Source organism: Scyliorhinus canicula, chromosome 12, assembly GCF_902713615.1.
Source record: "Scyliorhinus canicula chromosome 12, sScyCan1.1, whole genome shotgun sequence".
NCBI classification, from domain to species: domain Eukaryota; kingdom Metazoa; phylum Chordata; class Chondrichthyes; order Carcharhiniformes; family Scyliorhinidae; genus Scyliorhinus; species Scyliorhinus canicula.
Genome location: NC_052157.1, coordinates 55,066,466 through 55,090,742, shown reverse-complemented (window position 1 = coordinate 55,090,742; position 24,277 = coordinate 55,066,466). Strand labels below are relative to the sequence as shown.

At 49.3% G+C, this 24,277-nt stretch overlaps 1 protein-coding gene across 1 annotated transcript in view; it reads left to right on the top strand.

Moving 5' to 3' along the window:
- The first annotated feature begins 4,548 nt into the window (after positions 1-4,548).
- The window catches only part of LOC119974249 (neural cell adhesion molecule 1-like), a 93,391-nt gene continuing 73,662 nt past the window's right edge, over positions 4,549-24,277 (top strand). The window contains exons 1-2 of the mRNA XM_038813017.1: positions 4,549-4,721; positions 13,944-14,018. Coding sequence (XP_038668945.1) covers positions 4,664-4,721; positions 13,944-14,018 — 133 coding nt within the window. The 5' untranslated portion in view covers positions 4,549-4,663. The remainder of the gene's footprint in view (positions 4,722-13,943; positions 14,019-24,277) is intronic.

Genomic DNA, 24,277 nt, shown 5'->3' with positions numbered 1-24,277 from the left:
CCTATCCCCCGTTGGCAAGAGGTCAGCTCCGACGCTCTGCATTCAATCCGGTCTCTCCTCTGTACCACCACTAATCAAACACCTCATGAACGTCTTCCTGTTTTCCCTAGGAAGTCGTCCTCAGGATCCCCTCTCCCGAGCTGGCTGGCCACCCCCAGGCCCATCTTGCTCTGGAAGCATGTCCGGGTGCACAAGTCCGACCCGTTGGTTGAGCGAGTCCAGTTACTCCATGCCAACCCGCAGTATGCGTACGTGGAGTATCCCGACGGTCGGCAGGATACGGTCTCGCTTCGGGACCTGGCACCCGCCGGCTTGCGGCCTCCCCCTCTACATCAGCACCTCCCCCCCAATCCCAATTCCCCCCAGTTCCCCCTGTTCCCCCATGACCCAGCGCACAGACACCCCTACCCCGATCACTGCATCTCCACCACCGGCCCGGGGTACGGAGACACATCTACGACCGATGCTCCCGGAGTCAAGAACGACCACCGGCCCGACGTCACCGGCTCCACTGCGACGGTCCACCAGAACACCACGGGCACCCGACAGGCTGATCGTGGCCATCTGATGCAACCATGGGACTTTATTGGACTCTATTGTAATATTTTTTTTGCACCCGACTGTATTCGGTTTTGTTCACTTTTGCCATGAGCCAGTGGGCAGCCGCCATCTTCTCGATTGTCTCTACTCATACCACCAGTCCTCGCCCCCCCCCCCTCTCTCTTTTCCCCTTACAACACCCTCCCCCCCAGGCTTCTTTCCCCACAAGGGGTGAATGTGGTGGTATGAAAAGGAGCACTGCCATTGGTGCAGAGCACTGGTTTCCCATTGGCTCTGGCTGGTCATGTGCCTCTCGGCTGATTGGCTGGGACTAGTCATGTGACTGCTCACCAATTGGTCGAGAGGTGTGTAGACCCCGCCTCCGAGGCGGGGTATAAGTACCCAGAGTTCCCGGCGGTCAGCCTTACACTGTAGTCGACCACCGAGCTAACATCTAGCTGATTAAAGCCTAAGTTTGGACCTTCATTGTGTCTCGCGTCCAATTGATGGTACATCACCTATCTTTCTGTGGACCTGACTCTCTGCAAGCTTACTTCCTTGTGCGCCTGTCTCTGTATACACCTGTCTGTGTGCACCTCTGTCTTGTGCGCATGTCTCTATGTGTGCTGTCTCTCAATGCACCTGTCTCTTTGCCTGCCTGTTTAGGTTTAGGGGCTGGTTTAGCTCACTAGGGGCTGGTTTAGCTCACTCAGCTAAATCGCTGGCTTTTAAAGCAGGCCAGCAGCACGGTTCAATTCCCGTACCAGCCTCCCCGGGCAGGCGCCGTAATGTGGCGACTAGGGGCTTTTCACAGTAACTTCATTGAAGCCTACTCGTGACAATAAGCAATTTTCATTTTTTCCATTTCTTTCTGTTTGTGTATCTCTTGGTACACTTGTCTCTGTGTTCACCTGTCTCTCTGTGCGCCTGTGTCTCTGTGTGCCTGTCTCTCTGTGCACCTGTCTCTCTGTGTATCTGTGTCTCTGTACGCCTGTTTCTCTGTGTACCTGTCTCTCTGTGTACCTGTCTCTCTGTGTGCCTGTCTCTCTGTGCACATGTCTCTCTGTGTATCTGTCCCTCTGAGTGCCTCTACCCTGATTGGCCTGTCTCTCTGTGCATCTGTCTCTCTGTGCCCTGTCTCTCGGAGGGCCTGTCTCTCTGTGTATCTGTCCCTCTGAGTGCCTCTACCCTGATTGGCCTGTCTCTCTGTGTCCTGTCTCTCTGTGTCCTGTCTCTTGGAGGGCCTGTCTCTCTGTGTACCTCTCTGTGTATCTATCTCTCTGTGTACCAGTTCCCGTGTGCACCTGTCTCTCTGTGTACCAGTTCCCGTTTGCACCTGTGTCTCTGTGCACCTGTCTCTCTGTGTACCTCTCTGTGTATCTGTCTCTCTGTGTACCTTTTCCCGTTTGCACCTGTGTCTCTGTGCACCTGTCTCTCTGTGTACCTCTCTGTGTATCTGTCTCTCTGTGTACCAGTTCCCGTGTGCACCCGTTTCTCTGTGCACCTATCTCTCTGTGTACCAGTTCCCGTTTGCACCTGTCTCTCTGTGTACCTCTCTGTGTATCTGTCTCTCTGTGTACCAGTTCCCGTGTGCACCCGTTTCTCTGTGCACCTGTCTCTCTGTGTACCAGTTTCCGTGTGCACCCGTTTCTCTGTGCACCTATCTCTCTGTGTACCAGTTTCCGTGTGCACCCGTTTCTCTGTGCACCTATCTCTCTGTGTACCAGTTTCCGTGTGCACCCGTTTCTCTGCGCACCTATCTCTCTGTGTACCAGTTTCCGTGTGCACCCGTTTCTCTGTGCACCTATCTCTCTGTGTACCAGTTCCCGTTTGCACCTGTCTCTCTGTGCACCTATCTCTCTGTATACCTGTCTCTCTGTATCCCTATATCTCTGTCTGCCTGTCTGTCTTTGCGCCGTCTCTCAGTATACCTATCTCTCTGTGCAACTGTCTCTCTGTTTGCCTGCCTTGCTGTACACCTGTCCCTGTGAACCTGTGTCTCTGTGTACCAGTCTCCCTCTGCACCTCTCTCTCTCGGTACCTGTTTCTCTGTGCATGTGTTTCTCTTTGTTCTTGTATTTCTGAGTGCCTCTCTCTCTGTGAACCTGTATATTGGTTTACCTGTCTCTCTGTACATGTGTGTCTCTGTGTGTTTGTATCTCACATGCCTCTCTCTCTCTCTGCGTCTGTATCTTGGTTTACCTGCCTCTCTGTTCACCGGTCCCTCTTTGTGCCCATCTCTCTCTGCCTGTCCTCCTCTGCACCTGTCTCTCTGTATCCATACCTCCCTATGCACCTGCCTCTCTGTGCATCTATCTCTCTGTGTACCTGTCTATCTGCAAGCTTTCTCCTTGTGTGTCTGTCTTTCTCTACACCTGTCTACCTGTGTGCCTGTCTCTGTGTGTGTATTGTCTCTCTATGTGCCTGTCCCTCTGTGTACCTGTCTCTTTGCATACCTGTCTCTCTATACGCCGGTCTCTCTGTGAACGGTTTCTCTGTTTGCCTGTCTCTCTCTCTACCCCTGTCTCTGTGTGCCTCTCATCTATGCATCTGTCACTCTGTGTACCTGGCTTCCTGTGCATTCACGTCTCTGTGTGCCTGTACCTCTGTGTGTCTGTTTCCTTGTGCGCCTGCCACTTGGTTTACTATCTCCCTGTGCGCTGGTCTCTCTTTGTGCTTGTCTCTTTGTGTGCCTGTCTCTCTGAGTGCCTCTCTCTCGGTATGCTTGTTTCTCTGTACTCTTAACTGTTCACCTGTCTCTCTGTGCATCTGTCTCTCTGAGTTTCTCCCTCTCTCTGTTCGCCTGTCTCTCTGTTCATTTGTCTCCCTGTGCATCGGTCTCTTTGCGCATTGGTCTCTCTGTGCGCCTGTGTCAATGTGTTCTTGCCTGAGTACCTCTCTCTCAGCATGCTTGTCCCTCTGTGCACCTGTCTCTCTGTGTACCTGTCGCTCTGTGTACCTGTCTCTCTGAGTGCCTCTCTCTCAGTATGCTTGTCTCCCTGTGCACCTGTCTCTCTGTGTACCTGTCTCTCTGAGTGCCTCTCTCTCAGTATGCTTGTCTCCCTGTGCACCTGTCTCTCTGTGTACCTGTCTCTCTGTGTGCCTGTCTCTCTGAGTGCCTCTCTCTCAGCATGCTTGTCCCTCTGTGCACCTGTCTCTCTGTGCACCTGTCTCTCTGAGTGCCTCTCTCTCAGTATGCTTGTCTCCCTGTGCACCTGTCTCTCTGTGTACCTGTCTCTCTGTGTACCTGTCTCTTTGAGTGCCTCTCTCTCAGCATGCTTGCCCCTCTGTGCACCTGTCTCTCTGTGTACCTGTCTCTCTGAGTGCCTCTCTCTCAGTATGCTTGTCTCCCTGTGCACCTGTCTCTCTGTGTACCTGTCTCTCTGAGTGCCTTTCTCTCGGCTTATCTGCCTCCTTGTGTGCCTGTCTCTCTGAGCACCTGTCTCCCTCTGCACCTGTGTCTCTTTTCACCTGTCTGTCTGTGTGCCTGTCTGTCTGTGTGCCTGTCTCTCTGTCTCTCAGGGCTTTTGTCTCAGCATGTGTGTTGTTCTGCACCTTTACTGAGGTGGCAAGTCTCGATGGTGTCCTGTGTGTTAGTGTGTGAAAGTGAGAGTGTGTGTGTGTGTGAGTGAGTGTGTGAAGGTACGTGTGAGTATGTGAGTCTGTGTGTGGTAGTGTGTGAGCGTGAGTGCAAGTGCTGGTGTGACTGTGTGTCAGTATGTGAGTTTGTGTGAGTCAGTGTGCATGTGTGTGTGTGTGAGTGTGTGATGCTCTCCGATGCCCATGGCACCGAGCAGGTATCTGTACGGTGGCTGCGTGTCAGCACCAAGCCCTTTGTCAGCCGGGTGGAGGTCAGTCTGGCGCCTGCCACGGCCGACAGAAGTCAATGATTTGAAAGGAACTCTCCTAATGGGGCCATGGAACGTGCAGGAGATGGGGAGATAAGACTGCTCCAGGATGGGGAGGAGGAAGGAAGTGTCGCTGTTTCTTTGCATGCTTTAGGGGATAAATAGGCAAGGACTGAAAGCGCACACACACTCAAACACTCAGCAAGCCTGCCACAATCTCCACTTCGATCTGTTATCAGAGGGGCAGCCGGCAAAAGCAGAGAGAGAGAGAGAGCATGTCACTCCGAACAAGTATCTACGCCTGTATCCTCATACTGGGCAGCGCCACAGCAGGTAATACAACCCTCTCAATACCAGAGCTTTATCAGAAAAGGTGTGAATCATTGTTTTAATCGGGAATCTATCACACCACTCCCCTAAAACTGCTCAAACATTATTTAGAGTGGCTAACTTCCATGGTAGGTTCTGCGGTAGCACAGTGGGTAGCACTTTTGCTTCACAGCGCCAGGGTCCCAGGTTCGATTCCCGGTTTGGGTCACTGTCTGTGCGGAGTTTGCACGTTCTCCCCGTGTCTGCGTGGGTTTCCTCCGGGTGCTCCGGTTTCCTCCCCACGATTCTCGAAAGACGTGCTTGTTGGGTGAATCGGACATTCTGAATTCTCCCTCGGTGTAGCCGAACAGGTGCCGGAATGTGGCGACTAGGGGATTTTCACAGTAACTTCATTGCAGTGTTAATGTAAGCCTACTTGCGACAATAAGAAAGATTATTATTATTATTATTAATAGAACACTGACTCTTCTACCTGCAGAAGTGGAATAACTCAAAATGTTAAGTCTGCCTCTCCCTCCACAGATGATGTCACAATTATTCACAGTAAATATTAAGGACTTGGATGAGGGAACCTAACCCGAAACCTAACTCTCACACAATTGCAACAAGAACAGAAAATGCTGGATCATCTCAGCATCTGTGGAGAGAGAAGGGAGCTAATGTTTTGAGTCTGGATGACTCTATGTCAAAGTGTGTGTGTGAGTGTATGATTGAATGTACTATTGAATGTACTATTGCCCAGCTTGCGGATGACACAAAAATAGGCAGGGAGGAAAGTGGTGAGGATGACACAAAGAGGGATAGAGACAGGTTAGGTGAGGGGGCAAAAACTAGGCAGCTGGAATATAATGTGGGTAAATGTGAAGTTATGCACTTTGGTAGGAAGAATAAAGGAGCTGAATATTATTTAAATGGGGAAAGACTGCAGAAAGCTGCAGCACGGAGGGATTTGGGGGTCCTCATGCATCAATCACAAAAAGCTAGCTTGCAAATTCAGCAGGTTATTGGGAAGGCAAATGGAACATTGGCCTTTATTTCAAAGGGAATGGAGTATATAAATAGGAAAGTCCTGCTAAAACGACACAAGGGCCCCTTTGGTCTCCTTATCTAAGGAAAGATATACTGACATTGGAGGTTGTCCAGAATCATAGAATCATAGAATTTACAGTGCAGAAGGAGGCCATTCAGCCCATCGAGTCTGCACCGGCCCATTGGAAAGAGCACTCTACTTAAGCCCACACCTCCACCCTATCTCTGCAACCCAGTAACCCCACCTAACCTTTTTGGACATTAAGGGCAATTTTGCATGGTCAATCCACCTAACCTGCACATCTTTGGACTCTGGGAGGAAACCGGAGCACCCGGAGGAAACCCACACAGACACGGAGAGAACGTGCAGACTCCGCACAGACAGTGACCCAGCGGGGAATCGAACCTGGGACCATGGAGCTGTGAAGCAATTGTGCTAACCACTGTGCCACCATCCCGCCCATCTGCTACCGTCCCACCCATGTGCTACCATGCCACCCATAGGTTCGCTGAGTTGATCCGGGGTATGAAGGGATTTTCTCATGAGGACAAGTTGAGCAGGTTGGGCCTGTGCTCATTGGCGTTTAGAAGAAAGAGAGGTGACCTTATTGAGACATATCAGATTCTCGGGGAGCTTGACAGGGTAGATGCTGAGAGGATGTTTCCCCTTGTGAGAGAGTCTTGGACTATCCCCCATTTAAGAAGAGGAGGAATTTCTTCTCTCAGAGGGCAGTGAATCTGTGGAATTCTTTACCGCAAAGAGCTGTAGAGGCTGGGTCATTAAGTATGTTAAAGGCTGAGAGAGACAGAATTTCACTCAGTGAGGGAATCAAGGTTATGGGGAAGAGGTGGGAAAGTGGGGGTTGAGGATTATATCAAGCAGAACAGATAGGGGTCGACAGAGAGTAACTATTCCCACTGGCTGGGGCAGGGGTGGTCTTGAGGACATGGAGGCAGAACATTAAATTAAAAATCATAGAATCTACAGTGCAGAAGGAGGCCATTCGGCCCATTGAGTCTGCACCAGCCTTTGGAAAGGCTGTGGGTCTGGAGTCACATGTAGGCCAGACCAGGTAAGGACGGCAGATTTCCTTCCCTCAACCACATTAGTGAACCAGATGGGTTTTTACGACAATCAACAATGACTTCATGGTCATCATTAGACTTTTAATTCCAGATATTTTATTGGGTTAGAATTCCATCTCCTACCTATGGTGGGATTCCAACCTGGCTCCCCAGATCATTATCCTGGGTCTCTGAATTACTAATAAAAGCAAATTACTGTGGATGCTGGAATCTAAAACGAAAGGGAAAATGCTGGAAAATCTCAGCCAGTCTGGCAGCATCTGTAGGGAGAGGAAAGAGCTAACCTTTCGAGTCCGATGACTCTTTGTCAAAGCTAACAGACAGAGAAAGTGGTAAATATTTATACTGTGGAGCGAGAAAGAAAGATGAGTCATAGCCACAGAAACCCAGAGAAACCGGGTGCTAATGTCCACAGAGACCAAGGGGAAAGAGTGCTAATGGCAGTCCCCAGAGAGGACAAAAGATGTGAAAGGCACACTCTGACCCATGTCCGACACCGTCGCCCCCATTGCCTCCACCACGGACGTCACCCGTGCGGTTTCGGCCTGGGTGACATGCTCCCTGCTCTTGCAGGCAGGTGGACTCCTCCACCTTCTCCTCCAGGTGCTGAAAGCCAGCCGTCATCTCCTCCTCAAGCCCCTGGGTCTGTGCCTGCACCTGTACTATGGATGGGCCTGGATGTTCCAGCAGCCCGGGACCCGTCTGGGCGGCAGCTGGTTGCTGGGGCTGGGCTGCCCTCCGACGGTTCGACCCCATGGCTGCTCCTACCACCACTTGCTGTACAGGAACGACTGTGTGGTGCACACCAGTGAATGTCCCAGAAGCCTCCTCACTAATTTGCCCAACCGAGTTGATAGCCTCTGAGATGGTGGAGAGTGTGGGAGACAGCTGTGACAGAAAGTCAATGTCCTCATCCGACCAGAAGTCCGGGTTCTCCTGTGTAGTGGTCCCCTGGGTAGTGGTCTCCTGGGTAGTGGTCCCCTGGGTAGTTGTCTCCTGGGTAGTGGTCTCCTGGGTAGTGAACTCCTGGGTCGTGGTCTCCTGGGAAGTGGTCCCCTGGGTGATGGTGTCCTGGGAAGTGGTCCCCTGGGTAATGGTCTCCTGGGTAGTGGTCTACTGGGTCATGGTCCCCTGGGTAATGGTCTCCTGGGTAGTGGTCCCCTGGGTAGTGGTCCCCTGGTTAGTGGTGTCCTGGGTCGTGGTCCCCTGGGTAATGGTCTCCTGGGTCGTGGTCTCCTGGGTAGTGGTCCCCTGGGTAGTGGTGTCCTGGGTCGTGGTCTCCTGGGTAGTAATCTCCTGGGTAGTGGTCCCCTAGGTAGTGGTCCCCTGGGTCACCAGAGGGCTGATGTTCCGGCTGCTCTCCCGGTCGGTTCTCGGATTTCTTGGGGGCAATGGGGGGTTGGGGTATGTGGTGAGGGGTGTGTGGGGGGTGAGGGATGTGGGGGGTTGGGGTGGCCATACATGTGTCATTAGGAGCCGCAACCAGGCAGGGGGTCTGACTTTGTGGCGCGCTGCCGAGCTCCACCTAGGTGACCTCCCTCTCTTCCGGTCCACCGACAATGTCTAGTGCCATCTGCTCGGGCTAGGTGAGGGGACGCAGGTCTTGTGGTCCTCCTTCGGTCTTCTCCCGCTCCTGGCGGATATGCGCGTGCTTGTCCTGGGGGCAAACACAAACAGCGACAGTGTTAGATGGCCTGACGCATGCAGCCCAGGTTTGGGTCTCTGATGGTACAGGTGCCCAGGGCACTCGGCCATTGCAGCTGGCATGGGTGGGTGCAGCCATGTGGGTCAGGGTGGGAGTCCGACCATCCCCTTGGGAGGGGAACATGTGTGTGGTGGGTAGGGTGCTTGGTACCAGGGGCAGAGAGCTGGGTACTCACCCTGGCTGCCCTGAGGAGATTGTGCAGTTTTTTCTAGCACTGGTCTGCAGTCAGGGCCACCACCCCGACCGTGTTGATGGCGCCTGCCACCTCCGCCCAGGCACGGCAAACGATGATGCCTGCTGACCTCCGTCCCGACCCAGGGTACAGCACCAGCCTCCTCCCCTCTACGGAGTCAAGGAGGGTCTCCAATTTGGCGTCCCGCAATCGTGGAGCTGCCATCCTTGCAGTCATCTTGCCTGCAACGCTTGTGTGTGTGAGGGAGAGAATCCATTGTGTGCAGCTGTGGCGTTGTGTCAATCATGGAACTGGCGAATCGGCCGCCGGTCCATTAACGGAGTCTTGTGATTCACGATGCGCCCGTGCTAGCCCCTTGGGAGCAGTTGAATCGCTGCAGCTGGGGACGGCATCGTGAAACTCCACCGTTTTCACAATGGCATCAACCCTTTGACTGAGGAATGGAGAATTCAGCCCAGAGTCTCTCCATCAGGGACCCTGTTTAAAGGGGGGGGGATTCTCTGAGCCCACGCTGGCTCTGAGAATCACCGGGGACGCGGGAAATTCCTGCAACGCCGTTCCGATGCCGGGAAGCCATTCCCCGGCGACTGGAGAATCGGCGGCAATCGCGCCCGCGTGGTCACCACGGCGGCGGTTGGGGGCTGCTGAAAGAGGCCCCCACGGCGATTCTCCACGGTCGTATGGCCGAATTCCCGCCAAGTTCCGCTGAGTCCCGCCGGCGTGGTTCCAACCTGGTACCAGCTGATGGGAGCTCGGACCCTCGGCTGCAGTGGACGTCCTGGTCGGGGGAACGGGGGGATCTGACTCTGGGGGTCATTCACGGGGTCCAGGCCTGCGATCGGCAGGTGCCCACGATCTGGAGGGGGCCTACCCCCTTCTGCGCGGGCCCGCTGTAGACCTACGCCATGTTGCGCGGCGCCGTGCGGAGACGGCAACCATGCGCATGCGCCGGCACAGAGACGGCTGCCGCGCACATTCATGGACCCGCGCCGGCCGTGCAGGGCCTTCTTTCGGCAGCGGAGCAGCGTGCAGCACTCCGTGCCATGCTGGCCCCCTGAAGACCACTGAATTGCTGGACCAGAAGGCCCATTGACACCGGCGTACACCACGACGGGATGTACTGCTGGGATGGATATCCTATCGAAGCTTTGCTTTGCTTCTCAGTTAGTCTCCCATTCTATCAGAGCTTTGTAAATTGTTGAATGTGCTTTGGCTATCTTGGATCTAACGTGGGCTCCCCAGAGGGGTTTCTCAATTTGCCGTTCCCAGGGGTGCCAGCTGTACAGAACTTATCGGGTTTTAATATCTGGAGTGTTTCCTTCCTCTATTTCCGTATTAATTGCAATGTACGCCAAGCATACTGCCTCACTGGAACCACTCCAGGAGGCTGTTGGAGAGTCACTAAGGGGAGAAATGCACTGTGAGAGATTGTGAGAGAGGAAGTGCGAGAGAGAGAGAGTGTGTATGAGAGAGACTGTGTGTGTGTGTGTGAGAGAGAGTGTGTGAGTGAGAGAGAGATCGAGAGAGAGTGTGTGAGAGTGTGTGTGAAAGAGACTGTGTGTGAGGGTGTGTGTGTGCTGTGTGTTTGAGAGAGAGAGATAGAAAGAGTGTGAAAGTGTGTGTGAGAGAGACTGTGAGAGTGTGTGTGTATGTGTGTGTATGTGTGTGTGGGAGTGTGTGCAAGTGTGAGGTGTGTGTGAGAGAGTGTGTGTGAGAGGATGTGTGTAAGAGATTGTGTGAAAGAGTGTGTATGTGTGTGGGTGAGTGTGTGTGGGTGAGTGTGTGAGAGAATGTGTATGTGTGTGGGTGAGTGTGTGTGAGAGAGTGTGTATGTGTGTGGGTGAGTGTGTGTGAGAGAGTGTGTGTATGTGTGAGAGAGTGTGTGTGAGAGAGGATGTGAGTGTGTATGAGTGTGTGTGTGTGAGAGTGTGCAAGAGTGTGTGTATGTGTGTGTGTGAGAGAGTGTGTGTGTGGGTGAGTGTGTATGAGAGTGTGTGTGTGTGGGTGAGTGTGTGAGAGAGTGTATGTGTGTGGGTGAGTGTGTGAGAGTGTGTATGTGTGTGAGAGAGTGTTTGTATGTGTGTGGGTGAGTATGTGTGTGGGTGTGTGTGTGAGAGAGTGCGTGTATGTGGGTAAATGTGTGAGAGAGTGTTTGTGTGTGGGTGAGTGTGTGTGAGAGAGTGTTTGTATGTGTGAGAGAGTGTGTGTGAGAGAGGATGTGAGTGTGTATGAGTGTGTGTGTGTGAGAGTGTGCAAGAGTGTGTGTATGTGTGTGTGTGAGAGAGTGTGTGTGTGGGTGAGTGTGTGAGAGAGTGTATGTGTGTGGGTGAGTGTGTGAGAGTGTGTATGTGTGTGAGAGAGTGTTTGTATGTGTGTGGGTGAGTATGTGTGTGGGTGTGTGTGTGAGAGAGTGCGTGTATGTGGGTAAATGTGTGAGAGAGTGTTTGTGTGTGGGTGAGTGTGTGTGAGAGAGTGTTTGTATGTGTGTGGGTGAGTGTGTGTATGTGTGTGGGTGTGGTGAGAGAGTGCGTGTATGTGTGTGAGAGAGTGTTTGTGTGTGGGTGAGTGTGTGTGAGAGAGTGTGTGTATGTGTGTGGGTGAGAGAGTGTGTGTGAGAGGATGTGTGTAAGAGATTGTGTGAGAGGGTGTGTGAAAGAGTGTGTATGTGTGTGGGTGAGTGTGTGTGTATGTGTGTGGGTGAGTGTGTGAGAGAGTGTGTATGTGTGTGGGTGAGTGTGTGTGAGAGAGTGTGTATGTGTGTGGGTGAGTGTGTGTGAGAGAGTGTGTGTATGTGTGAGAGAGTGTGTGTGAGAGAGGATGTGAGTGTGTATGAGTGTGTGTGTGTGAGAGTGTGCAAGAGTGTGTGTATGTGTGTGTGTGAGAGTGTGTGTGTGGGTGAGTGTGTATGAGAGTGTGTGTGTGTGGGTGAGTGTGTGAGAGTGTATGTGTGTGGGTGAGTGTGTGAGAGTGTGTATGTGTGAGAGAGTGTTTGTATGTGTGTGGGTGAGTATGTGTGTGGGTGTGTGTGTGAGAGAGTGCGTGTATGTGGGTAAATGTGTGAGAGAGTGTTTGTGTGTGGGTGAGTGTGTGTGAGAGAGTGTTTGTATGTGTGTGGGTGAGTGTGTGTATGTGTGTGGGTGTGTGTGAGAGAGTGCGTGTATGTGTGGGTAAGTGTGTGAGAGAGTGTTTGTGTGTGGGTGAGTGTGTGTGAGAGAGTGTGTGTATGTGTGTGGGTGAGAGAGTGTGTGTATGTGTGTGGGTGAGTGTGTGTATGTGTGTGGGTGAGTGTGTGTGAGAGAGTGTGTGATGTCATGAGCCAGTTTTAGAGAACCCCAAAGTGTATCATGGAGTTCATCTGACCCTCAACTTTTAATAGATTGTGGTATGGGGAGCACACGTGCCTACCATATAGGTGTAGTTAAAATACTTTTCAATTAAAACAATGTTTATTTATGAGACCAGTTAACACTTTATAAACCCACAGTAAACATCTTAACAACTATCAACACCGATAAATCACCCAAAGAATACAGTACTCTCGAAGTAACTCTTAATCTTTCCTTGCAACATCCATAAGACAAAAGAACCCTTTTTACAGAAAGACATCAGGTTTAACTTCACTACTGAGAGCAGTTACCACTTTGAAATCACCAAATGAACATTCTTTAGCTTGCAGAGATTCATACACATCTTGCTGTGACTGCTGCTTCTCCAAATCTAAAACAAAACCAAACACACCCTGTAGCAGACAGCCCAAAGCAAAAGTAAAAGCAGACAGACAGCCCAGCTCCACCCACACTCTGACATCACTGGTAAACACCCATTCCTTAAAGGTACATCCACTGCAGCTATTTTATAAACACCCATTTCTTAAAGGTACTCTCACATGACAGTGTGTGTGAGTGTGTGTGTGAGAGAGTGTGAGATAGTGTGTGGGTGAGTGTGTGTGAGAGAGTGTGAGATTGTGTGTGTGTGTGTGTGAGAGAGTGTGAGATAGTGTGTGAGGGAGTGTGTGAGAGAGTGTGAGATAGTGTGTGTGAGTGTGCATGTGTGAGAGTGTGGGATAGTGTGTGTGAGAGAGTGAGATAGTGTGTGAGGTAGTGTGTGAGAGAGTGTGTGTGTGAGATTGTGTGTATGAGAGAGTGTGAGATAGTGTGTGTGTGAAATAGTGTGTGTGTGAGTGTGAGATAGTGTGTGTGTGTGAGTGTGAGATAGTGTGTGTGTGTGAGTGTGTGAGAGAGCGAGAGTTGGTGGGATTCTCCCTTGGTTGATGCCGGAACCGGTAAATACGATTGGGTGGAGAATCGGTTTTGACACCAAAATCACAATTCACCAGTCCTTGACAGCAGCGGGAATGCATTCCATTCCGCACATGCAGTAAACACCGTTGGCATATCATTAGAGTACCTGACCCGGTATTCTCCAGGGTCTCCGCGATTCTCCACCTCCACGGGGGCTAATTCCCGACGGCAATTTTTTTAAATCGTGAAACAGGAACCGTGGCTGCTGAGGGAGAGAGAAGGGGTACGGAAAGTGTTCAACATCACCATAGTTTGCTGACAGTCATCCACTGGCAGGGTGGGTGGCTTCTGCCAAGGCTGGGGGACTAGCGGGTGGTGGCCAGGATGTGGGCTGTGGGGCAGAGGTTAATGGGCATGGAACACCATTGCCGCAGCTGGCAATGCAGCCATGCAGCTTGCACGCTGCTGACTGCCCACTGTGAACCTCGGGCTGCAGGTCATATTGGTGTCCCATCAAGCCAGCCCTCGAGGTGCCTTCTGGCCCTAGCCGACCAATCAGCAGGATGGGCGCGCTCCAGCATAACCAGTGCCAACTTGTTGGCTGGGATGGTGTGTGTGGGGAGTGTAATGTGTATATTCAGCTGCAGCTTATCCGCCTCTTGAGTGTCAATCACGAATCTGGCACCGTTTCTCATTAGAATCGATTGTGTTCCACGTGGCACCGGTGCTAGCCCCTCAATAGTCGCTGGATCGGTCCAGGTGAGGCGCCAGTTTTGCTGTCGAGAAAGTCCAAATATTCTGCATTGGCATCAACACTTAGTCTCAGGAACGGAGAATATGTCTGAGTGTGTCTGAGAGAGGGTGAGGAGGTATCTCTGTCAACCTGTGGATTCTATGGTGAAACCACACTTATTAAAATATTTTTATTTATTCATGGCCGATATGTAATTTTAATTTTTCCATATCTCTAGGGAGACCAAAATTGAGAATCGAGCCTCTAACTGGGTACATTTATTTGAACGAAGACAAGGTTTTCATCTGTAAAGGTCTGTATCAAATCAAAGACACACACTCAAACACACACTCTCAAACACACACTCAAACACACTCACACTTAAACACACACTCACACTCAAACACACACACACTCAAACTCACACACTCACACTCTCAAACGCACACTCAAACACACAAACACACACTCTCAAACACACACTCAAACACACTCACACTTAAACACTCACACTCAAACACACGCACACTCAAACTCACACACACTCACACTCAAACTCACACTCAAACACACACACACTCACTCTCAAACACTCAAACACACACACTCTCAAACACACACTCTCAAACACGCACACTCAAACTCACACACACTCTCAAACACACACACACACTCAAACTCACACTCAAACATACAAATACACACACTCTCAAACACACACGTACACTCACACTCAAACACACAAACACACACTCTCAAACACACTCAGACACACACACACACACAAACTCACAAACACTCAAACACACACACTCAAATACACACAGACTCTCAAACACATATGCACACTCAAACACGCACACACTCAAACACACACGCACTCTCTCAAACACACACACACTCTAATACATACACAAACTCAAATGCACACACACCCTCACACGCACATACACGCAAACACACACACACACACACTCTCAAACACACACAGACACACACACCCTCAAACACACACACACACTCAAACGCACCGATGCACAATCAATGACACATAGACGAGAGTTGGATGCAATCAAGGCTTTATTACACTAAGATGCATGGCCTCCTACAAGAGTTGGCGAAATGGCTGTTGTACGGGGAGCACACATATTTATACTCCGCCTACTGGGCGAAGCCAGCAGGCAGGGAACTATCCCCGTACCTGTAGTACAGGGCCTTACCACAAAACACCTACACCGACATCCTCTATAAACAATATATACATCAGTGGTGACTACCACACGCACACACACTCAAACACACACACACACAAACTCACACACACACTCTCAAACACACACGCACACACCCCCTCAAACACACACACACTCAAATACACACACTCTCAAACACACACGCACACTCAAACACATACACACACTCAAACACACACATACACACACACTGAAACTCACACCACACTCAAACACACACACCCTCAAACGCCTACACACTTAAACACACACACAAACATACACACACACTCAGACACACACATTCAAACACACACATTCAAACACAAACATACACACACTCACACTCAAACACACAAACACACACTCTCAAACACACACGCACACTCAAACTCACACTCAAACACACAAAGACACACTCTCAAACACACACGCACACTCAAACTCACACTCACACTCAAACACACACACTCAAACACACACTCACACTCAAACTCACACTCAAACACACAAACACACACTCAAACTCACACTCACACTCAAACACACAAACGCACACACTCTCAAACACACACGCACACTCAAACTCACACACACACTCAAACACACAAACACACACACTCTCAAGCACACATGCACACTCAAACTCACACTCACACTCAAACATACAAATACACACACTCTCAAACACACACGTACAGTCACACTCACACTCAAACACACACGCACACTCAAACTCACACACACACTCAAACACACAAACACACACTCTCAAACACACACTCAGACACACACACTCAAACTCACAAACACTCAAACACACACACACACTCAAATACACACAGACTCGCAAACACATATGCACACTCAAACACGCACACACTCAAACACACACGCACTCTCTCAAACACACACACACTCTAATACATACACAAACTCAAATGCACACACACCCTCACACGCACATACTCGCAAACACACACACACACACACTCTCAAACACACACAGGCACACACACCCTCAAACACACAAACACACACACACACTCAAACACACCGATGCACAATCAATGACACAAAGACGAGAGTTGGATGCAATCAAGGCTTTATTACACTAAGATGTGTGGCCTCCTACAAGAGTTGGCGAAATGGCTGCTGTACGGCTGGCACACATATTTATACTCCGCCTACTGGGCGAAGCCAGCAGGCAGGGAACTATCCCCATACCTGTAGTACGGGGCCTTACCACAAAACACCTACACCGACATCCTCTATAAACAATATATACATCAGTGGTGACTACCACACGCACACACGCAAACACACACACACACACAAACTCACACACACACTCTCAAACACACACACACACACACCCTCAAACACACACACACTCAAATACACACACTCTCAAACACACGCACACTCAAACACATACACACACTCAAACACACACATACACACACACTGAAACTCACACCACACTCAAACACACACATCCTCAAACGCCTACACACTTAAACACACACACAAACATACACACACACTCAGACACACACATTCAAACACACACATTCAAACACAAACATACACACACACACACTCAAACACACACACACTCAAACTCACACACACTCAAACTCACACACACAAACACATACAATCTCAAACACACTCAAACACACACATTCTCAAACACACACACACTCAAGCACACATGCACTCAAACACACATGCACTCAAACACACACACACTGAAGAACACACACAGACTCAAGGACACACACACACACTCACACATACACACACGCAAACACACAGTCAAACACACGCACACACAAATTCACACACAAACTCACACACACAGTTAAACACACACATGCAAACACACACATTCAAACATACACATTCAAACACAAACATATGCACACACTCAAACATACACACACTCAAACACACACTCAAACACACAGACACACACACTCAACATACACATTCAAACACACATTCAAACACAAACATATACACACACTCAAACATACACACACTCAAACACACACATTCAAACACACAGACACACACTCAAACATACACATTCAAACACACACACTCAAACACACACAAATTCACACACAAACTCACACACACAGTTAAACACACACATGCAAACACACACATTCAAACATACACATTCAAACACAAACATATACACACACACTCAAACATACACACACTCAAACACACACACTCAAACACACAGACACACACACTCAAACATACACATTCAAACACACACACACACACTCAAACATACACACACTGAAGCAAACACACTGAAACACACAGATTCAAACACAACACACACTCACACATACAAACACTCACACACTTGCATACTCTCAAACACAAACATTCAGTCTCACACACCCTCACACTCACTCACACCCACCCACACGCACAAACAAACTCACACACATTCACACACACTCAGTTTCACACACACTCACAAACACTCTCACACACTCAAACACTCAACACACTCACTCATACTCACACACAAGGCAGGATTCTCCAGTCCGTCAGCCGAGTGCCATTCGGCTGGGCACTGTTCGCTCGATGCGGCATTATCTGTTCTCGCACCCCACCCTGCTGGAAAACACACACGCAGGGGGTCACTGCCAGAGAGAAAATAAAAACCCAGTGACTGGAAAATCCTGGCCAGTCACTTACACACACACAAACAAAAACACATACCCACCCACATACACACACTCACACACACACACAAACTCACTGACACACGTACCACATGCTCATAGACACACAATCACACATACATATACACGCATTGACATACACTCCCACATACACTGACAAACATTCACACACTTACCCACAGTCACACATAAGCATGCTTGCAAACACACTTGTACACACACTCATACACAAACATACTTGCACACATACACAGATACACACACTCGCACACACACATGAACAGGCGCGCTCTCATTTACTCAAAGCCGCACACACACATACACTAGCACACACAAACTCGCACACACAAACTCATACACACAAACTCACACACACACATACACACCTGAACACACACACACTCGCACACACACATACACATATACACATATATATACGCACTGACATACACTGTCACATACACTGACACACACACATGCACACACTTATCCAGTCACACACACAAGCATGCTTGCACACACACACACACTCCCACACACACTCATTCACAAACATACTTGCACACACATTTGACACACACCCTCTCTCAGACAGACACACTCACACACATACTCACATGCACACGCACACTCTTACTCACAGCCGCACACAGACACTAGCACACATTCACACACACATACCCGCACGCACATACTCACATGCACACACAAACACACTCGCGCACACACACTTGCACACAAACTCACCAGCACACAAACTCACACACACACACATACATACACACTGACATCTACACACACACACTGACATACACTCTTGCACACACTAACACACACATGCAGACACTTACCCACAGTCACACATACAAGCACGCTTGCAAACAGTCGCACACACACACACTCATACACACACACTTGCATACATACATACTCATAAACATACACATAGAACAGTACAGCACAGAACAGGCCCTTCGGCCCTCGATGTTGTGCCGTGCATTGTCCGAAACCAAGATCAAGCTATCCCACTCCCTGTCATTCTGGTGTGCTCCATGTGCCTATCCAATAACCGCTTGAAAGTTCCTAAAGTGTCCGACTCCACTATCACAGCTGGCAGTCCATTCCACACCCTAACCACTCTGAGTAAAGAACCTACCTCGGATATCCCTCCTATATCTCCCACCCTGAATCTTATAGTTATGCCCTCTTGTAAGAGCTACATCCACCCGAGGAAATAGTCTCTGAATGTCCACTCTATCTATCCCCCTCATCATCTTATAAACCTCTATTAAGTCGTCTCTCATCCTCCTCCGCTCCAAAGAGAAAAGCCCTAGCTCCCTCAACCTTTCCTCTTAAGACCTATCCTGTAAACCAGGCAGCATCCTGGTAAATCTCCTTTGCACCCTTTCCAATGCTTCCACATCCTTCCTATAATGAGGTGACCAGAACTGCACACGATACTCCAAATGTGGTCTCACCAGGGTCATGCACAGTTGCAGCATAACCCCGCGGCTCTGAAACTCAAGCCCCCTGTTAATAAACGCTGAAACATTATAAGCCTTCTTCACGGCTCTATCCACTTGAGTGGCAACCTTCAGAGATCTGTGGACGTGAACCCCAAGATCTCTCTGTTCCTCCACATTCCTCAGACCCTGTAATCCACATTCAAATTTTTTCTACCAAAATGAATCACCTTGCACTTATCAGGGTTAAACTCCATCTGCCATTTTTCGGCCCAGCTCTGCATCCTATCAATGTCTCTTTGCAGCCTACAACAGCCCTCCACCTCATCCACTACTCCACCAATCTTGGTGTCATCAGCAAATTTACTGACCCACCCTTCAGCCCCTCCTCCAAGTCATTGATAAAAATCACAAATAGCAGAGGACCCAGCCCTGATCCCTGTGGTACACCGCTGGTAACTGGTCTCCAGTCTGAAAATTTTCCATCCACCACCACTCTCTGTCTTCTATGTGATAGCCAGTTGCTTATCCAATTGGCCAAATTTCCCTCTATCCCAAACCTCCTTACTTTCTTCATGAGCCAACCATGGGGAACCTTATCAAACGCCTCACTAAAATCCATATATATGACATCAACTGCTCGACCTTCATCTACACACTTAGTTACCTCCTCAAAGAATTCAATCAAATTTGTGAGGCAAGACTTACCCTTCACGAATCACTGTTGACTATCCCGGATTAAGCTGCATCTTTCCAAATGGTCATAAATCCTATCCTTCAGGACCTTTTCCATTAACTTACTGACCACCGAAGCAAGACTAACTGACCTATAATTACTAGGGTCATTCCTATTCCCTTTCTTGAACTGAGGAACAACATTCGCCACTCTCCAGTCCTCTGGCACTATCCCGGTGGACAGTGAGGACCCAAAGATCCATGCCAAAGGCTCTGCAATCTCATCCCTTGCCTCCCAAAGAATCCTTGGATATATCCTATCTGGCCCAGGGGACTTGTCGACTCTCAGGTTTTTCAAAATTGCTAATACATCCTTCCTCAGAACATCTACCTCCTCCAGCCTACCCACCTGTATCACATTCTCATCCTCAAAAACATGGCCCCTCTCCTTGGTGAACACTGAAGAAAAGAATTCATTCAACGCGTCTCCTATTTCTTCTGACTCCATGCACAAGTTCCCACTACTGTCCTTGACTGGCCCCACCCTCACCCTGGTCATTCTTTTATTTCTCACATAAGAGTGAAAAACCGTGAGGTTTTCCTTGATCCAACCTGCCAAGGATTTCTCATGCCCTCTCCTACCTCTCCTAAGCCCTTTTTTTTTTTAGCTCATTCCTTGCTACCTTGTAACCCTCAAGCGACCCAACTGAACCTTGTTTTCTCATCCTTACATACTCTCCCTTTTTCCTCTTGACAAGACATTCAACCTCTTTTGTGAACCATGGTTCCCTCACACGGCCATTTCCTCCCTGCCTGACAGGGACATACCTATCAAGGACGCACAGTATTTGTTCCTTGAACAAGCTCCACTTTTCATTTGTGCCTTTCCCTGACAGTTTCTGTTCCCGTCTTGTGCTCCCTAATTCTTGCCTAATCGCATCATAATTACCCCTCCCCCAATTATAAACCTTGCCCTGCCATATGGCCCTATCCCTCTCCATTGCAATAGTGAAAGACACCAAATTGTGGTCACTATCTCCAAAGTGCTCTCCCACAAACAAATCTAACACTTGGTCCGGTTCATTACCCAATACCAAATCCAATGTGGCCCCCCCCCTCTTGTCGGCCTATCCACATATTGTGTCAGGAAACCCTCCTGCACACACTGTACAAAAACTGCCCCATCCGAACTGATTGACCTATAGAGGGTCCAATCAATATTTGGAAAGTTAAAGTGACAACTACCCTGAGACCTCCACACCTATCCATGATCTGTTTTGCAATTTCTTCCTCCACATCTCTATTACTATTTGGGGGCCTATAGAAAACTCCTAACAATGTGACCGCTCCTTTCCTGTTTCTAACTTCGGCCTATATTACCTCAGTAGGCAGATACCCCTCGAACTGCCTTTCTGCAGCCGTTAAACTATCCTTGATTAACAATGCTACTCCTCCGCCTCTTTTACCACCTTCCCTACTCTTACTGAAACATCTATACCCCGGAACGTCCAACAACTATTCCTGTCCCTGTTCTAACCATGTCTCCGTAATGGCCACAACATCGTAGTCTCAAGTACCAATCCACGCTCCAAGTTCACCTACCTTATTCCGGATGCTCCTTGCATTGAAGTAGACACACTTCAACCCACCTTTCTGTCTGCCGGTACACTCCTGCGACCTTGATACCCTCCTCAGTACCTCACTACTTTTAACACTGGGTTCTGGACTACAGCTCGTTTTCCCATCCCCCTGACAAATTAATTTATTTACATATTTACACACATGCTTGCATACATACATACGCATATACACTTGCGCAAACAGATACATGCACACTCTCAGACACACACTCGCACACACACATACAGACTTGCACACACACACTCACAAGCACACTCTTACTCACTCAGCCACACACACTCTCGCACACACTCACACTCACACACACATGTTCACACTCACACATACATTCACACATACACAATCATGCTCACACATACACAATTGCAGACACAGACTCACACACACACATGCACTCTCTCCCACACACTCACATGCACACATACACACACTCATACACACACATGCACACAACCTGCGCACACACGCACTCTCAGACAGACACACACATATACTCGCACATGCACTTGCACACACATGCACATACTCACACACATACACACTCACACAGACTCACACCACACATTTGCACACACTCACACACTCGCATCAATATGCACACTCTCAGACAGGCACACTCACATACACACACTCACACACAGGCACGTGCACAAACAAACGTATACACTCTCACACATGCATGCACTCTCTCACTGGGGCTGTTTAGCTCAGGGCTAAATCACTGGCTTTGAAAGCAGACCAAGCAGGCCAGCAGCACGGTTCAATTCCCATAACAGCCTCCCCGAACAGGCGCCGGAATGTGGCGACTAGGGACTTTTCACAGTAACTTCATTGAAGCCTACTCGTGACAATAAGCGATTTTCATTTCATTTCATTTTCACATACACACGACAGTCACACACACTCACATGCACACTCAAGTGGACACTTACATGTGCACTCAGGTGGCACACACTCACATTCATGGACGCACACAGATACACGCACCCCACACACACTCACACACACAAACACGCTCCCATACAACCGCAAATTCACACACTCACACACACTCCCACACACACATGCATGTTTTCACACACACACATTTGCGTGCACACACATACAGATGCGCATACATTTGCACACACTCATACACACAGCCACACACACACACAACTCACGCGCACACACTCTCAGACAGACACACACATATTCGCACATGCGCTCGCACACACTAACATAGGCACCAACATGCACCCTCACACACACATGCACATACTCACACACATACACACTCGCACACATACACACCACACACACTCGCACCAATATGCACACTCTCAGACAGACACATTCGCATACACACACACACACACACACAAAGGCACGTGCACATACAAACACGTACACACACATGCATACATGCACTCTCTCACACACACACACACTCACATGCACACTCACACAGACACATTCATGGACTACACACAGATACACTTGTCCCACACACACCCATGCACACACACCCATGCACACACACCCATGCACACACACACATGCATACACACAGGCACACACCCATGCAACCACAAACTCACAGATACACAAACTCACACACTCCCACACACAATCTCACACACACACATACAAAAACTCACACACACACTCATACTCACGCACAAACACAGACCCATACAATCACAAACTCACAAATACACAAACTCATACACTCTCACACACACTCCCACACACATACAAAAACTTACACACACACCCACATACACACACACACACTCACATTCATGGACACACACACTAGATACACACGCGTCACACACACTGACACACGCACATGCACACAAACACACACCCATACAACCACAAACTCACAGATACACACACTCTCACATGTTCTCACACACAAATATACACACACATATACACACACACACAAACCCTCGCGCGCACTTGCACACACTCACTCGCACACACTTGCACACACACTCACTCGCACACACTCACACTCACTCGCACACACTCACACATGCTCACAGACACACGCACACCACCAGACACACACTCACCACACACACTCTCACATACACACTCATACACACTCACATTCATGGACACACACACATATACATTCGCGCCACACACACACACACATGCACACACACAGAAACACATATCCATAAAATCACAAACTCGCAGATACACACACTCACACACTCACTCACACTCTCATACACCCTCTCACATACACACAAATATACACACTTACACACACTCACTTGCACACACTCACACTCACTGACAGACACACACACACACCACCAGGCACACATACACCACCAGGCACCCACACCACACACATAAACACACTCACACACATTCATAGTCCCACCCACAGGCACACACACAAACACACGCTCTGACAGTCACGCACATACACTGACACGCACACAAACACGCACATTCACGCATACTCACACACCCAGACACTCACATACAACTCGCACACACACTCTCAGACAGACACAAACACACATACTCGCACACACTCACACACAAATATAGGCACTGACACACCCATTCGCACACACATGGACATACTCACACACATACATACTCACGCACACACACACACACTCGCACCTACTTGCATACACACTTACTCACACACAAACATACACACATTCACACACACTGACCAGGCATGTGCACACACAAACACACACTGACATACATGCACTCTCACACATACTCTCACGAACAGTCACACACACATGTGGCGCAGTGGTTAGCACTGGGACTGCTGAGGACCCGGGTTCGAATCCCGGCCCTGGCTAACTGTCCGTG